Raw genomic sequence first — 18,098 nt, 5'->3', positions numbered from 1 at the left:
GGGGGGCAGTGGAGGGAACTGGGAGGAACTGGGGGGGGAACTGAGGGGCAACTGGTGGGCTACTGGGAGGGACTGGGGGGCTACTGGGAGGGAACTGGGAGGTAATGGGGGGCAGTGGGGGTACTGGGAGGGAACTGGGAGATAACGGGGAGCAGGGGAAGGAACTGGGAGGGACTGGGGGGACTGGGAGGGGAACTGAGGGGCAACTGGTGGGTTACTGGGAGGGAACTGGGAGGTAATGGGGACCAGTGGGGGGACTGGGAGGGACTGGGGGACTGGTTGGCTACTGGGAGGGACTGGGGGGCTACTGGGAGGGAACTGGAAGGTAATGGGAGGCAGTAGGGGGTACTGGGAGGGACTGGGGGACTGGTGGGCTACTGGGAGGGACTGGGGGGGGGAACTGGGAGGCAACTGGTGGGTTACTGGAAGGGAACTGGGGGGTAATGTGGAGTAGTGGGGGTACTGGGAGGGACTGGAGGGACTGGGAGGGACTGGTGGGTTACTGGGAGAGACTGGGGGGGAGCGGAGGAGCAACTGGTGGGCTACTGGGAGGAAACTGGGAGATAACGGGAGGCAATGGGGAGTAGGGGGAGGAATTGGGAGGGACTGGGAGCAACTGGTGGGCTACTGGGAGGAAATTGGGAGATAATGGGGGGCAGTGGGGGTACTGGGAGGGACTGGGAGGGACTGGGGGGGGGAACAGAGGGGCAACTGGTGAGCTACTGGGAGGAAACTGGGAGATAATGGGAGGCAATGGGGAGCAGGGGGAGGAACTGGGAGGGACTGGGGGGATCTGGTGGGCTACTGGTGGGTTACTGGGAGGAACGGGGAGATAATGGGGGGCAGTGGGGATACTGGAAGGGAGTGGGGGGAACTGGTGGGCTACTGGGAGGAACTGGGAGATAATGGGGGGCAGTGGGGGGTACTGGGGGGCAGTGGGGGGTTATTGGGGGCTCTACCAGTGACCCCCCCCCCCCATATTACTCTCTGCAGATCCGGAGGGGCCAATGGGGGGGGTCCCACTGCCCCTCCCCCTCCTGGTGGTGCTGCCTGCTTTGGGGGCAGGGCTGGACCTGGACCTGGGTGAGAGCTATGGGGGGGGGGGGGTTGAGAGGGGCCTATGGGTCCTATAGAGGACATAAAGGTGGAAGAGGGGGGCATATAGGAGATCTATAGGGCCCATAGGGTTGAAAAGGGACCATAAGGAACCTATGGGGTTTTTAGGGTTGATAAGGGACCATAAGGAACCTATGGGGTCCTTAGGGTTGGTAAAGGACCATAAGGGACCTATGGGGTCCTTAGGGTTGATAAAGGACCATAAGGGACCTATGGGGTCCTTAGGGTTGATAAAGGACCATAAGGGACCTATGGGGTCCTTAGGGTTGATAAAGGACCATAAGGGACCTATGGGGTCCTTAGGGTTGATAAAGGACCATAAGGGACCTATGGGGTCCTTAGGGTTGATAAGGGACCATAAGGGACCTATGGGGTCCTTAGGGTTGATAAGGGACCATAAGGGACCTATGGGGTCCTTAGGGTTGATAAAGGACCATAAGGGACCTATGGGGTCCATAGGGTCAATAAAGGACCATAAGGGACATACGGGGTCCTTAGGGTTGATAAGGGGCCATAAGGGACCTATGGGGTCCTTAGGGTTGATAAAGGACCATAAGGGACCTATGGGGTCTGTAGGGTCAATAAGGGACCATAAGGGACCTATGGGGTCTGTAGGGTTGATAAGGGACCATAAGGGACCTATGGGGGCCATAGGGTCCATAGAGGCTACACAGGACCTATAGGGGCCATAAAGGGCTCTGGGGATTCATATGGGACCGGTAAAATCCATAGGGGTCTATGGGGACACCATGGGGTCTGTAGGGTTGATAAGGACCATAAGGGACCTATGGGGTCTGTAGGGTCCATGGGAGGTCATACAGGACCTTATAGGGGCCAGAGAGGGCTCTGGGGGGGGTCACATGGGACCTATAGGATCCACAAAGGGCTATGGGAACCATAAGGGACCTATGGGGCCCATAAGGATTGATAAGGGACCATAAAGGACCTAAGGGGGCCTATAGGTCATATGGGACCTATGGTGATCCTCACTGATGTCCCCACCAATGGTGTCCCCACGATGTCCCCACGATGTCCCCATGATGTTCCCATCCCCATTGATGTCCCCATGATGTCCCCACAATGTCCCCTGCTGTCCCTTGCTGTCCCCATCATGTCCCCATCCCCATGATGATGTCCCCAACAATGACATCCCCACAATGTCCCCTGCTGTCCCCTGCTGTCCCCATCATGTCCCCATCCCCATGATGATGTCCCCAACAATGACATCCCCACAATGTCCCCTGCTGTCCCCTGCTGTCCTCCTGATGTCCCCTGCTGTCCCCTGCTGTCCCCTGATGTCCCCTGTTGTCCCCTGCTGTCCTCCTGATGTCCCCATCCCCATGATGATGTCCCCCTGCTGTCCCTTGATGTCCCCTGAGGTCCCCTGAGGTCCCCTGATGTACCCTGATGTCCCCTGCTGTCCCCTGATGTCCCCTGCTCTCCCCTGCTGTCCCTTGATGTCCCCTGATGTCCCCTGCTGTCCCCAGCCCGCTGTCGCTTTGCCCTGGGGATGCAGGACGGTTCCATCCCTGACAGCCACCTCTCAGCCTCCAGCTCCTGGTCCGACTCCACCGCTGCACAGCACGGCCGGTAGGACCAGTATAAACCAGTATAAACCAGTATAGACCAGTATGAACCAGTATAAACCAGTATAAACCAGTATAGACCAGTACAGACCAATACAAACCAGTTCGGCCCAGTATGGCCCTCATGACCCCAAGATGTCCCCCAAGGATTCGCATCCCCCAAGTGTCCCCATGTCCCCAAGATGTCCCCACGATGCCCCCATGTCCCCATAGGATTCAGATCCCCCCCCCAAATGTCCCCACGTCCCCACGATGTCCCCAAAGTATCCCCATGCCCCCAGCGATGACCCCAAATGTCCCCATGTCCCCAAGATGTCCCCGCTGTCCCCAAGGTGTCGCCAAGATGTCCCCATAGGATTCAGATCCCTCAAATGTCCCCATGTCCCCAAGAGGTTCCCATAGAATTCACCTCCCCCAAGTGTTCCCATGTCCCCACGATGTCCCCAAGGTATCCCCATGCCCCCAGTGATGACCCCAGGTGTCACCATGTCCCCAAGATGTCCCCCCAGGATTCACATCCCCAAAGATGTCCCCAAGATGGCCCCATGTCCCCCCAGGATTCACTTCTCCCCCAAACGTCCCCACGTCCCCAAGAAGTCCCCCTAGGTTTCACATCCCCCAAATGTCCCCAAGATGTCCCCAAGATGCCCCCAGGATGTCCCCACGTCCCCAAGATGTCCCCATAGGATTCACATCCCCCAGACGTCCCCACATCCCCAAGATGTCCCCATAGGATTCACTTTTCCCCCCCAGTGTCCCCACGTCCCTAAGGTGCCCCCAAGATGCCCCCAAGATGTCCCCACGTCCCCAAGATGTCCCCATAAGTTTCACATCCCCCAAATGTCCCCACATCCCCAAGATGTCCCCATAGGATTCACTTCTCCCCCCAGTGTCCCCACGTCCCCAAGCTGCCCCCAAGATGCCCCCAGGATGTCCCCATGTCCCCAAGATGTCCCCATAGGATTCACTTCTCCCCCCAGTGTCCCCACGTCCCCAAGGTGCCCCCAAGATGCCCCCAAGATGTCCCCACGTCCCCAACATGTCCCCATAGGTTTCACATCCCCCAAATGCCCCCAGCATGTCCCCAAGATGTCCCCAGGATGTCCCCACGTCCCCAAGATGTCCCCATAAGTTTCACATCCCCAAATGTCCCCACATCCCCAAGATGTCCCCATAGGATTCGCTTCTCCCCCCAGTGTCCCCACGTCCCCAAGCTGCCCCCAAGATGCCCCCAAGATGACCCTACGTCCCCAAGATGTCCCCATAGGTTTCACATCCCCCAAATGCCCCCAGCATGTCCCCAAGATGTCCCCAAGATGTCCCCAAGATGTCCCCACGTCCCCAAGATGTCCCCATAGGATTTATATCCCCCAAACGTCCCCACGTCCCCAAGATGTCTCCATAAGTTTCACATCCCCCAAGCGTCCCCATGTCCCCAAGATGTCCCCATAGGATTCACTTTTCCCCCCCAGTGTCCCCACGTCCCCAAGGTGCCCCCAAGATGCCCCCAAGATGTCCCCACGTCCCCAAGATGTCCCCATAGGATTCACTTTTCCCCCCCAGTGTCCCCACGTCCCCAAGGTGCCCCCAAGATGCCCCCAAGATGACCCTACGTCCCCAACATGTCCCCATAAGTTTCACATCCCCCAAATGTCCCCACATCCCCAAGATGTCCCCATAGGATTCACTTCTCCCCCCAGTGTCCCCACATCCCCAAGATGCCCCCAAGATGCCCCCAAGATGACCCTATGTCCCCAAGATGTCCCCATAGGTTTCACATCCCCCAAATGCCCCCAGCATGTCCCCAAGATGCCCCCAGGATGTCCCCACGTCCCCAACATGTCCCCATAGGATTCACATCCCCCAATGTCCCCACGTCCCCAACATGTCCCCATAGGTTTCACATCCCCCAAGCGTCCCCATGTCCCCAAGATGTCCCCATAGGATTCACTTTTCTCCCCCAGTGTTCCCACATCCCCAAGGTGCCCCCAAGATGCCCCCAAGATGACCCCACGTCCCCAAGATGTCCCCATAGGTTTCACATCCCCCAAATGCCCCCAGCATGTCCCCAAGATGTCCCCAGGATGTCCCCACGTCCCCAAGATGTCCCCATAAGATTCACATCCCCCAATGTCCCCACGTCCCCAAGATGTCCCCATAAGTTTCACATCCCCAAATGTCCCCACATCCCCAAGATGTCCCCATAGGATTCGCTTCTCCCCCCAGTGTCCCCACGTCCCCAAGCTGCCCCCAAGATGACCCTACGTCCCCAAGATGTCCCCATAGGTTTCACATCCCCCAAATGCCCCCAGCATGTCCCCAAGATGTCCCCAAGATGTCCCCAAGATGTCCCCACGTCCCCAAGATGTCCCCATAGGATTTATATCCCCCAAACGTCCCCACGTCCCCAAGATGTCTCCATAAGTTTCACATCCCCCAAGCGTCCCCATGTCCCCAAGATGTCCCCATAGGATTCACTTTTCCCCCCCAGTGTCCCCACGTCCCCAAGGTGCCCCCAAGATGCCCCCAAGATGTCCCCACGTCCCCAAGATGTCCCCATAGGATTCACTTTTCCCCCCCAGTGTCCCCACGTCCCCAAGGTGCCCCCAAGATGCCCCCAAGATGACCCTACGTCCCCAAGATGTCCCCATAAGTTTCACATCCCCCAAATGTCCCCACATCCCCAAGATGTCCCCATAGGATTCACTTCTCCCCCCAGTGTCCCCACGTCCCCAAGGTGCCCCCAAGATGCCCCCAGAATGTCCCCATAAGTTTCACAACCCCCAAGCGTCCCCACATCCCCAAGATGTCCCCAATCTGTCCCCCCCCCGCCCCCCAGATTAGGTCGCAATGACGGGGACGGCGCTTGGTGTCCCGCCGGCCCGGTGTTCCCGGATGAAGAAGAATTCCTGCAGGTGGACCTTGGTCACCTACACTTGGTGACACTGGTGGGGACACAGGGACGACACGCTGGTGGCCACGGCAAGGAATTTGCCCAAACCTACCGCCTCCGTTACAGCCGAGACCGGAACCTCTGGCTGCCATGGAGGGACCGATGGGGCACCGAGGTGACAACCAGGGGACGTGGGGACAACACGGGGACCTTGGGGACGCTGTGCTGAGGGCCTCTGTGGGTGGGGGGGACCTTGGGGACGCTTTGGGCACGTGGGGATGTGGAGGTGGCATTGGGACTTTGGGGGTGTTGGGGTGGTGGGAGGATGTGGGAGATGTTGGGGACACTTTGGGGTCATTGGGTGGCCAAGGTGACGTGAGGGACTTTGGGGACACTTTTGGGACACTTTGGGCACATGGGGATGTGGAGGTGACATTGAGGTCTTGGGGTCACCTTGGGGGATGTTGGTTTGGTGGGAGGATGTGGGAGATGTTGGGGGCACTTTGGGGTCATTGGGGTGCTGAGGTGACGTGGGGGACCTTGAGGACCTTGGGGACACCTTGGGGACACCTCGGGCACGTGGGGATGTGGAGGTGGCATTGGGGTCTTGGGGTCACCTTGGGGGATGTTGGGGTGATGGGAAGATGAGGGAGATGTTGGGGACACTTTGGGGACACTTTGGGGTCAACTTGGGGGCACCTTGGGGACAACTTGGGAACCTTGAGAACATTGGGGCAGTGAGATGACATGGGAGGACCTTGGTGACTCCTGGGGACTTCGGGGACACCTTGGGGACATTGGGGTGATGAAGTGACATGGGAGGATCTTGGGGACACTGTGGGGACACTGGGGGTTGTGGGATGCCATGGGGGACCTTGGGGACAACTCGGGGACCTTGACAACTGTTGGGTGGTGAGATGGGACAGGAGACCTTGGGGGCACTTTGGGGACATTGGGGTGGTGAAGTGACATGGGAAGATCTTGGGGACACTTTGGGGACACTTGGGGTGGTGAAGTGACATGGGAGATCTTGGGGACACTTTGGGGACACTTGGGGTGGTGAGGTGACATGGGAGATCTTGGGGACACTTTGGGGACACTGGGGGTTGTGGGATGCCATGGGGGACCTTGGGGACAAGTTGGGGACCTTGAGAACTTCGGGGTGGTGAGATGGGACAGGAGACCTTGGGGGCACTTTGGGGACATTGGGGTGGTGAAGTGACGTGGGAGATCTTGGGGACACTTTGGGGACGTTGGGGTGGTGAAGTGACATGGGAGATCTTGGGGACACTTTGGGGACACTTGGGGTGGTGAAGTGACATGGGAGGATCTTGGGGACACTTTGGGGACACTGGGGGTTGTGGGATGCCATGGGGGACCTTGGGGACAACTCGGGGACCTTGAGAACTTTGGGGTGGTGAGATGGGACAGGAGACCTTGGGGGCACTTTGGGGACATTGGGGTGGTGAAGTGACATGGGAAGATCTTGGGGGCACTTTGGGGACATTGGGGTGGTGAAGTGACATGGGAGATCTTGGGGACACTTTGGGGACACTTGGGGTGGTGAGATGACATGGGAGATCTTGGGGACACTTTGGGGACATTGGGGTGGTGAAGTGACATGGGAAGATCTTGGGGACACTTTGGGGACATTGGGGTGGTGAAGTGACATGGGAAGATCTTGGGGGCACTTTGGGGACATTGGGGTGGTGAAGTGACATGGGAGATCTTGGGGACACTTTGGGGACACTTGGGGTGGTGAGATGACATGGGAGGATCTTGGGGACACTTTGGGGACACTGGGGGTTGTGGGATGCCATGGGGGACCTTGGGGACAAGTTGGGGACCTTGAGAACTTCGGGGTGGTGAGATGGGACAGGAGATCTTGGGGACACTTTGGGGACATTGGGGTGGTGAAGTGACATGGGAGATCTTGGGGACACTTTGGGGACACTTGGGGTGGTGAGGTGACATGGGAGGATCTTGGGGACACTTTGGGGACATTGGGGTGGTGAAGTGACATGGGAGATCTTGGGGACACTTTGGGGACACTTGGGGTGGTGAAGTGACATGGGAGATCTTGGGGACACTTTGGGGACATTGGGATGGTGAAGTGACATGGGAGGATCTTGGGGACACTTTGGGGACACTGGGGGTTGTGGGATGCCATGGGGGACCTTGGGGACAAGTTGGGGACCTTGAGAACTTTGGGGTGGTGAGATGGGACAGGAGACCTTGGGGGCACTTTGGGGACATTGGGGTGGTGAAGTGACATGGGAGGATCTTGGGGACACTTTGGGGACACTTGGGGTGGTGAAGTGACATGGGAGATCTTGGGGACACTTTGGGGACACTTGGGGTGGTGAGGTGACATGGGAGATCTTGGGGACACTTTGGGGACACTGGGGGTTGTGGGATGCCATGGGGGACCTTGGGGACAAGTTGGGGACCTTGAGAACTTCGGGGTGGTGAGATGGGACAGGAGACCTTGGGGGCACTTTGGGGACATTGGGGTGGTGAAGTGACGTGGGAGATCTTGGGGACACTTTGGGGACGTTGGGGTGGTGAAGTGACATGGGAGATCTTGGGGACACTTTGGGGACATTGGGATGGTGAAGTGACATGGGAGATCTTGGGGACACTTTGGGGACACTGGGGGTTGTGGGATGCCATGGGGGACTTTGGGGACAACTCGGGGACCTTGAGAACTTTGGGGTGGTGAGATGGGACAGGAGACCTTGGGGGCACTTTGGGGACATTGGGGTGGTGAAGTGACATGGGAGGATCTTGGGGTCACTTTGGGGACACTGAGGGTTGTGGGATGCCATGGGGGACCTTGGGGACAACTCGGGGACCTTGAGAACTGTTGGGTGGTGAGATGCCACGGGAGAACCTTGGGGACATCCTGGGGGGGCTTTGAGGGTGGCGAAGTGACATCGGGGGACCTTGGGGACACTTTGGGTGACCCCGCAGGTGATCGGTGGCAATGAGGACCCGCAGGGGGTGGTGCTGAAGGATCTGTCCCCCCCCCTGGTGGCGGTGGCACTGCGGGTTCACCCCCGCGCCCCCCGAGCAATGAGCGTCTGCCTGCGGCTGGAGCTCTACGGATGTCCCTGGGATGGTCGGTGTCACCTCATGTCACCCCGTGTCACCCAGTGTCACCCCGTGTCACCTCTTGCCACCCTGTGTCAACCAATGTCACCCAATGTCAGCCCATGTCATCTCACATCATCCCGTGTCACCCTGTGCCACCTCCTGTCACCCCATGTCACCCAGTGGAACCTCATGTCAGCCCATGTCACCTGATGTCACCCGGTGTCACCCAATGTCACCCAGTGTCACCCCATGTCACCCTGTGCCATCTGCCGTCACCCCATGTCACCTCGTGTCACCTCATGTCACTCCATGTCACTCCATGTCACCCCATGTCACCCTGTGTCACCCCTTGCCACCCTGTGTCACCCAATGTCACCCAGTGTCACCCCATGTCACCCTGTGCCATCTCCTGTCATCCCACGTCACCCAATGTCACCTTGTGTCACCCCACGTCACCCCAGGTCACTTGTCTCACTTTGCGTCGCCCTGTGCCACCTCTCATCAGCTGATGCCACCTTGTGTCACCTTGTGTCACCCAATGTCACCCGATGTCACCCCGTGTCACCCTGTGCCATCTCCTGTCACCCCATGTCACCTCGTGTCACCTCATGTCACTCCATGTCACCCAATGTCACCCCATGTCACCCAACGTCACCTCATGTCCCCCTGTGTCACCCCTTGCCACCCTGTGTCACCCAACGTCACCCAACCTCACCCCGTGTCACCCTGTGCCATCTCCTGTCATCCCACGTCACCCAATGTCACCATGTGTCACCCCATGTCACCCCAGGTCACTTGTCTCACTTTGTGTTACCCTGTGTCACCCCATGTCACTCAATGTCACCCCATGTCATCTCTTGTCACCCCAGGTCACCTCGTCTCACTTTGTGTCACTCTGTGCCACCTCTCATCACCCAATGTCACCTTGTGTCACCTCGTGTCACCCAGTGTCATCCCATGTCACCCCATGTCACCCTGTGCCATCTCCTGTCACCCAATGTCACCCTGTGTCACCTTGTGTCACCCCAGGTCACCTCACGTCCCCCCATGTCACCTCACATCACTCCACGTCACCCCAGGTCACCTTGCCTCACTTTGTGTCACCTTGTGTCACCCCGTGTGACCCCAGGTCACCCTGTGTCACCCTATGTCACCTTGTGTCATCCCACATCTCCCAGTGTCACCCCATGTCACCCCAGGTCACCTTATCTCACTTTGTGTCACCTTGCGCCACTCTGTGTCACCCCATGCCACCCCAGGTCACCCTGTGCCATCTTCTGTCACCCTATGTCACCTTGTGTCACCTCACGTCCCCCCATGTCCCCTCGTGTCACCTCCCGTCACTCCATGTCACCCCATCTCACCCCACCTCACCCCATATCACCCCCCCCCCCCCAACCTTCCTATTGTCACCTTGTGTCACCTCGGGGTGTCCCCATGGTGTCCCCATGGTGACACATCCCTGTCCCCAGCCGGGCTGCTGTCCTACACCGCGCCACGGGGACACACCATGTCCCTTCACCCCACAACCATCGTCCTCAATGACTCCACCTATGATGGCGACAGCGCCGGACCGTGAGTCCCCAAATGTCCCCGACTTGTCCCCAACTTGTCCCCAGCTGTCCCCATCCAGCATTTGACCACGTGCTCCCCCCAAACCATCCCTAAGTGTCCCCAGATTGACCCCAAATTGTCCACAGGCCATCCTGTGGTGTCCCCAAACTGTCCCCAAGCGTCTCCAACCTCTCTGTGTTCTCAAACCGTCCCCAAATTGTCCCCAAAACACCCCTAAATGCCCCCAAACCACCCCTAAATGTCCCCAAATGTTCCCAACCAGGGATGGCCATCCCTAGGTGTTCCCAAATCATCCCCAAACCATCCCTAAATGTCCCCAAACTGTCCCCAAGTGTCCACAAGTGTCCCCAAATGTCCCCAGCCAGGGGATGGCCATCCCCAGGTGTTCCCAAATTGTCCCCAAACCATCCCTGAATGTCCCCAAACCACCCCTAAATGTCCCCAAGTGTCCCCAGCCAGCGATGACCATCCCCAGGTGTTCCCAAACCATCCCCCAATTGTCCCCAAACCACCCCTAAATGTCCCCAAACTGTCCCCAAATGTCCCCAACCAAGGATGGCCATCCCTAGGTGTTCCCAAATCATCCCCAAACCATCCCTAAATGTCCCCAAATTGTCCCCATGTGTCCCCAACCAGTGACGGCCATCCCCAGGTGTTCCCAGTCCATCCCCAAATTGTCCCCAAACCACCTCTAAATGTCCCCAAACTGTCCCCAAGTGTCCCCAAGTGTCCCCAAATGTCCCCAGCCAGGGGATGGCCATCCCCAGGTGTTCCCAAATTGTCCCCAAACCACCCCTAAATGCCCCCAAACCACCCCTAAATGTCCCCAAACTGTCCCCAAATGTCCCCAACCAAGGATGGCCATCCCCAGGTGTTCCCAAATTGTCCCCAAACCATCCCTGAATGCCCCCAAACCACCCCTAAATGTCCCCAAGTGTCCCCAAGTGTCCCCAGCCAGCGATGGCCATCCCCAGGTGTTCCCAAACCATCCCCCAATTGTCCCCAAACCACCCCTAAATGTCCCCAAACTGTCCCCAAATGTCCCCAACCAAGGATGGCCATCCCTAGGTGTTCCCAAATCATCCCCAAACCATCCCTAAATGTCCCCAAATTGTCCCCATGTGTCCCCAACCAGTGACGGCCATCCCCAGGTGTTCCCAGTCCATCCCCAAATTGTCCCCAAACCACCTCTAAATGTCCCCAAACTGTCCCCAAGTGTCCCCAAGTGTCCCCAAATGTCCCCAGCCAGGGGATGGCCATCCCCAGGTGTTCCCAAATTGTCCCCAAACCACCCCTAAATGTCCCCAAACCATCCCTAAATGCCCCCAAACCACCCCTAAATGTCCCCAAGTGTCCCCAGCCAGCGATGGCCATCCCCAGGTGTTCCCAAACCATCCCCCAATTGTCCCCAAACCACCCCTAAATGTCCCCAAACCGTCCCCAACCTCCTCCAAACGTCCCCAACCCATCTCCAGGTGTCACGAGTGCCACCCAGGTGAGAGGGGCAGGGTCCCCGTGGGTGACAGGACCCCCTGCTGTCCCCAGGTTGCTCTACGGGGGCCTGGGCCAGCTGGCAGATGGGGTTTTGGGGTTGGATGATTTCACACGGAGCCGAGAGCGACGGCTTTGGCCAGGTTACGACTACGTGGGCTGGAGGAGACCCCAAGGCCCCCAGCCCCGTGTGGAGCTCGAGTTTGAGTTTGAGCAGCTGCGGATGTTCCACGCCATGCAGGTACCCCAATGGTCGGGTGATGGGGTCTGTGGTGGGGTGACGGGGTGGTTGGTTGAGTTGTGGGGTGAATGGTTGGGTGATGGGGTCAGTGGTTGGGTTATGGGGTTGGTGGTTGGGTGATGGGGTGCTTGGTTGGGTGATGGGGTGGTTGGTTGGGTTATGGGGTGAATGGTTGGGTGATGGGGTGGTTGGCTGGGTTATGGGGTGAATGGTTGGGTGATGGGGTGGTTGGCTGGGTGATGGGGTGAATGGTTGGGTGATGGGGTGGTTGGTTGAGTTATGGGGTGGTTGGCTGGGTTATGGGGTCAGTGGTTGGGTTATGGGGTTGGTGGTTGGGTGATGGGGTCCTCGGTTGGGTTATGGGGTGGTTAGTTGAGTTGTGGGATGAATGGTTGTGTGATGGGGTCAGTGGTTGGGTGATGGGGTGGTTGGTTGAGTTATGGGGTGAATGGTTGGGTGATGGGGTGGTATGTTGAGTAATGGGGTCTGTGGTAGGGTGATGGGGTGGTTGGTTGGGTTATGGGGTGGTTGGTTGGGTGGTGGGGTGATTGCTTGAGTTATGGGATGGCTGGTTGTGTTATGAGCTGGATGGCTGGGTAACAGGGTTAATGGTTGGGCAATAGGGTCTATGGTTGTGTTAAGGGGTCAGTGGATGGGTTATGGGGTCAGTAATTGGGTTATGGGGTCATCAGTCGCATTATGGGATGGCTGGTTGTATTACGGGCTGGTTGGCTGGGTGATTAAGTCAATGGTTGGGTTATGGGGTCAGTGGTTAGGTTAAGGGGTCAGTGGTTGGATTATGGGGTCAGTGGCCACATTATGGGATGGCTGGTTGTGTTATGGGCTGGATGGCTGGGTGATGAGGTCAATGGTTGGGCAATGGGGTCAATGGTTGGGTTATGGGGTCAGTGGCCTCATTATGGGATGGCTGGTTGTGTTATGGGCTGGATGGCTGGGTTATGGGGTCAATGGTTGGGTTATGGGGTCAATAGTTGCATTATGGGATGGCTGGTTGTGTTATGGGCTGGGTGGCTGGGTGATTAAGTCAATGGTTGGGTTATGGGGTCAATGGTTGGGTGATGGGGTCAGTGGTTGGGTTATGGGGTCAGTGGCCTCATTATGGGATGGCTGGTTGAGTTATGGGCTGGATGGTTGGGTGATGGGGTCAATGGTTGGGTTATGATGTCATCGGTCACATTATGGGATGGCTGGTTGTGTTATGGGCTGGGTGGCTGGGTGATTAAGTCAATGGTTGGGTTATGGGGTCAGTAGTCTGATTATGGGATGGCTGGTTTTGTTATGGGCTGGATGGCTGGGTTATGGGGTCAATGGTTGGGTAATGGGGTCAATAGTTGTATTATGGGATGGCTGGTTGTGTTATGGGCTGGGTGGCTGGGTTATGGGGTCAATGGTTGGGTAATGGGGTCAATAGTTGCATTATGGGATGGCTGGTTGTGTTATGGGCTGGATGGCTGGGTGATGAGGTCAGTGGTTGGGTTATGGGGTCAATGGTTGGGTTATGGGGTCAGTGGCCACATTATGGGATGGCTGGTTGCGTTATGGGCTGGCAGGCTGGGTTATGGGGCCGTTAGTCAGGTGATGGGTCCATCGTTTGGACCGGAGAAGATGAGCTATGGGGGAGACACCCCCAGGACCACCCAGGACAGCCCCCTACCCCCACCCCCAGGTTCACTGCAACAACATGCACACGAGGGGGGTGAGCATCTTCAAGGCGGTGGAGTGCAGCTTCAAACACAGCCTGGACGCCCCCTGGGAGCCCCCCAGCGCCCCCCACCACCCCGAGGGGACAAGTGGGGACCCAAGAGCCCGTTGGGTCACCGTGCCGTTAGGGGGACGCCGGGCACGCTTCGTTAGGTGCCGTTTTTTCTTTGCTGGTGAATGGATGCTCTTCAGCGAGGTCGCCTTCGTGTCCGGTGGGTGAGGTCATTAATTAAGTGGTGGGGTCATTAGTCTGGTGGTGGGGTCACTCATTAAGTGGTGGGGTCATTAATTAAGTGATGGGGTCATTAGTCTGGTGGTGGGGTCACTCATTAAGTGATGGGGTCATTAATTAAGTGAAGGGGTCATTAGTCTGGTGGTGGGGTCACTCATTAATTGATGGGGTCATTAGTCTGGTGGTGGGGTCATTAATTAAGTGGTGGGGTTATTAGTCTGGTGGTGGGGTCACTCATTAGGTGGTGGGGTCATTAGTCTGGTGGTGGGGTCACTCATTAAGTGGTGGGGTCATTAATTAAGTGATGGGGTTATTAGTCTGGTGGTGGGGTCACTCATTAAGTGGTGGGGTTATTAGTCTGGTGGTGGGGTCACTCATTAAGTGCTGGGGTCACTCATTAATTGATGGGGTCATTAGTCTGGTGGTGGGGTCACTCATTAAGTGGTGGGGTCACTCATTAAGTGATGGGGTCATTAGTCTGGTGGTGGGGTCACTCATTAAGTGGTGGGGTCATTAATTAAGTGATGGGGTCATTAGTCTGGTGGTGGGGTCACTCATTAATTGATGGGGTCATTAGTCTGGTGGTGGGGTCATTAATTAAGTGGTGGGGTTATTAGTCTGGTGGTGGGGTCACTCATTAAGTGGTGGGGTCATTAATTAAGTGGTGGGGTCATTAGTCTGGTGGTGGGGTCACTCATTAAGTGGTGGGGTCATTAATTAAGTGATGGGGTTATTAGTCTGGTGGTGGGGTCACTCATTAAGTGGTGGGGTCATTAATTAAGTGAAGGGGTCATTAGTCTGGTGGTGAGGTCACTCATTAAGTGGTGGGGTCATTAGTCTGGTGGTGGGGTCACTCATTAAGTGGTGGGGTCATTAATTAAGTGATGGGGTCATTAGTCTGGTGGTGGGGTCACTCATTAAATGGTGGGGTCATTAATTAAGTGATGGGGTCATTAGTCTGGTGGTGGGGTCACTCATTAAGTGATGAGGTCATTAATTAGGTGATGGGTTGATTGGTTGGGTGGAGGGATCATTAGTTGGGTGGTGGGGTCATTAATTAAGCAGTGGGGTCATTAATGAAGTGGTGGGGTCATTAGTCTGGTGGTGATTGGTTGATTGGTTGGGTGGAGTGGTCGTTACTTGGGAGGTGGGGTCATTAATTGGTTGATGGGTCATTAATTGGGTGCTGGAGTCATTAATTGGGCGATGGGGCCGTTCGTTGGGTCACGAGGTCGTTAAATAGCGACAAAATCACTAATTGGCCAGTGAGCTCGTTAATTAGGTGACAGCCCCAGCCAACCCACAGCCCACTGACCACTGCACTAATTAGTTAACGAGGTGGGGATCCTGGCCCCGCCCTTCGTTAGCTGCTTCGTTAAGGCTCTCCCCATGCAGATGTGGTGGAAGAATCCATGGCTGCCAGCGGGGGGAGCCAGGCAGCCTCCCCAGAGACCCCCCTGGAAGCAACCAATCACAGCACCTCGGGTGGGTGGGGCTTAAAGGAGGCGGGGCTTAAAGGAGGGGCGGGGATTTAAGGGGTGGGGCTTAAAGGGGGCGGGGCTTGACGGGAGCAGGATTTCAATGAATGGGCCTTAATGGGGCGGGGCTTAAGGAGAGGGGAGGGGCTTGAAGGGGGGGCTCTGATTGGTGGGTCGTAAAGGGGGCGGGGCTTAAAGGAGGGTGAGGGGCATAAAGGGGCGGCGCTTGGAGGGGTGGAGCTTAAAGGGGTGGGTGTAACGAGTAGGACCTCAAGTGGGCGGGGCTTAAAGGGGAGGAGTGGATTTTTGGGGTGGGGCTTATGGGGCGGGGCTTAAAGGGGGCGGGGCTTAAAAGGAGTGGTTCAAATGGGAGGGGCTTAAAGGGGAGGGGCTCAGTAGGTGGAGCTCAATAGGGGTGGTGTCCCCCCCCCCTCCCTCCATGGCAGCCCCCTGGGAGCCCAAGGCTGGGCAACCGGTGGCCAAAGAGGATCACAGTCAGACGTCCATCCTGATTGGCTGCCTGGTGGCCATCATCCTGCTCCTATTGGCCGTCATCGTCCTCATCCTCTGGCGGCATCACTGGAGGAAGATCTTGGGGAAGGTGAGCGGGGGTCCCAGTGTGGGGAGATGGGGCGATTGATTGGGTAATGAGGTCATTAACTGGCTGATGGGGTCGTTAATTGGGTAATGTGGTCATTAATTGGGTGATGGAGCCATTAATTGGATAATGAGGTCATTAACTGTGTGATGGGGTTGTTGGTTGGGTAATGAGGTCATCGCTTGTGTGATGAGATGGTTAATTGGATGATGGGGTCATTAATTGGGTAACGGGGTCATTGGTTGGATGATGTGGTCGTTAATTGGGTGATGGGGTTGTTAATTTGGTGATGGGGTCATTAATTGGGCATTGGGTGGTTGGTTGGGTAGTAGGGCCATTAATGGGGTGGTGTGGCCATCGGTTGGGTGATGGGGTCGTTAATTGGGTAATAGGGTCATCCATTGGGTAATAGGACCATTAATTGAGCAGTGGGATGGTTGGTTGGGTGGTGGGGCCATTAATGGGGTGTTGGGGCCATTGGTTGGGTGATGGGGTCATTAATTGGGTAATGGGGTCGTTAATTGGGTAACAGGGGCATCCATTGGGTAGTGGGGTCATTAATTGAGCAGTGGGATGGTTGGTTGGGTGGTGGGGGCCTTTAATGGGGTGATGGGGCCATCGGTTGGGTGATGGGGTCATTAATTGTGTAATGGGGTCATTAATTGAACAATGGGATGGTTGTTGGGTGGTGGGGACCATTAATGGGGTGGTGAGGCCATCAGTTGGGTGATGGGGTCATTAACTGGATAACGTGGTCATTAACTGGATAACGGGGTCGTTAATTGGGTAATGGGGTGATTAATGGGGTAATGGGGTCATTAATTTGGGTAATAGGGTCATTAATTGAACAATGGGATGGTTGGTTGGGTGGTGGGGCCATTAATGGGGTGGTGGAGCCATTGGTTGGGTGATGGGGTCGTTAATTGGGTAATAGGGTCATCCATTGGGTAATGGGGTCATTAATTGGGTAATAGGGTCGTTAACTGGGTAATGGGGCCGTTAACTGGATAACAGGGTCGTTAATTGGGTAATGGAGTAATTAATTTGGGTAATAGGGTCATCCATTGGGTAATGGGGTCTCCAACTGGGTAATGGGATCGTTCACTGGATAGCGGATTGTGTAATGGGGTGATTAATGGGGTAATGGGGTCATTAATTTGGGTAATAGTGTCTTTAACTGGGTAATAGTGTCGTTAATTGGGTAACGGGGTCGTTAATTGGGTAATGGGGTCATTAATTTGGGTAATAGGGTCATCCATTGGGTAATGGGGTCATTAATTTGGGTAATAGGGTCGTTAACTGGGTAATGGGGCCGTTAACTGGATAACAGGGTCGTTAATTGGGTAATGGAGTAATTAATTTGGGTAATAGGGTCATCCATTGGGTAATGGGGTCTCCAACTGGGTAATGGGATCGTTCACTGGATAGCGGATTGTGTAATGGGGTGATTAATGGGGTAATGGGGTCATTAATTTGGGTAATAGTGTCTTTAACTGGGTAATAGTGTCGTTAATTGGGTAACGGGGTCGTTAATTGGGTAATGGGGTCATTAATTTGGGTAATAGGGTCATCCATTGGGTAATGGGGTCATTAATTTGGGTAATAGGGGCATCCATTGGGTAATGGGGTCATTCATTGGGTAATGGGGTCGTTAACTGGGTAATGGGGTCATTAATTTGGGTAATAAGGTCATCCATTGGGTAATGGGGTCATTAATTGGGCAATAGGGTCTTTAACTGGGTAATGGGGTCGTTAACTGGGTAACGGGGTCATTCACTGGGTAACGGGGTGGTTAATTGGGTAATTAATGGGGTAACGGGGTCATTCATCGCCGTGTCCCCACAACAGGCGCAGCGCCGGGCGTCAGAGGAGGAGCTGAGGGTGCAGCTGTCGGTGCCGGGTGACACCGTCGTCATCAACAACACGGCGGGGGGGGGCTGGGGGCCACCGCGCTATGAGAGGATCCCCCCCGGCCTGGGGGAGTACCAGGAGCCCAGCCGGCCCCCACTGCCCCCCGTGCCACCCGTGCCTGGTGAGGGGGGTGGGAGAGAGGGGAGGATGTGGAGAGGG

General features: G+C 56.3%; 1 protein-coding gene across 1 annotated transcript; it reads left to right on the top strand.

The window, feature by feature from the left end:
• Positions 1–1,007: 1,007 nt before the first annotated feature.
• On the top strand, positions 1,008–18,060 carry LOC306957626 (epithelial discoidin domain-containing receptor 1-like; the record flags this gene model as incomplete). The annotated part of the gene is made up of 10 exons (XM_079551107.1): positions 1,008–1,083; positions 2,604–2,706; positions 5,542–5,770; positions 8,569–8,716; positions 10,164–10,266; positions 11,812–11,998; positions 13,686–13,932; positions 15,348–15,437; positions 15,877–16,031; positions 17,877–18,060. Coding segments are annotated over 10 exons (1,522 nt in total), but the record flags the coding sequence as incomplete, so codon positions are not given.
• Positions 18,061–18,098: the final 38 nt, after the last annotated feature.

The sequence above is a fragment of the Tetrao urogallus genome (genome assembly GCF_951394365.1).
Source record: "Tetrao urogallus genome assembly, contig: scaffold_251, whole genome shotgun sequence".
In the NCBI taxonomy this organism is placed as follows: domain Eukaryota; kingdom Metazoa; phylum Chordata; class Aves; order Galliformes; family Phasianidae; genus Tetrao; species Tetrao urogallus.
The sequence above is the reverse complement of the archived record's forward strand: the minus strand, read 5'-3'. Positions and strand labels throughout refer to the sequence as shown.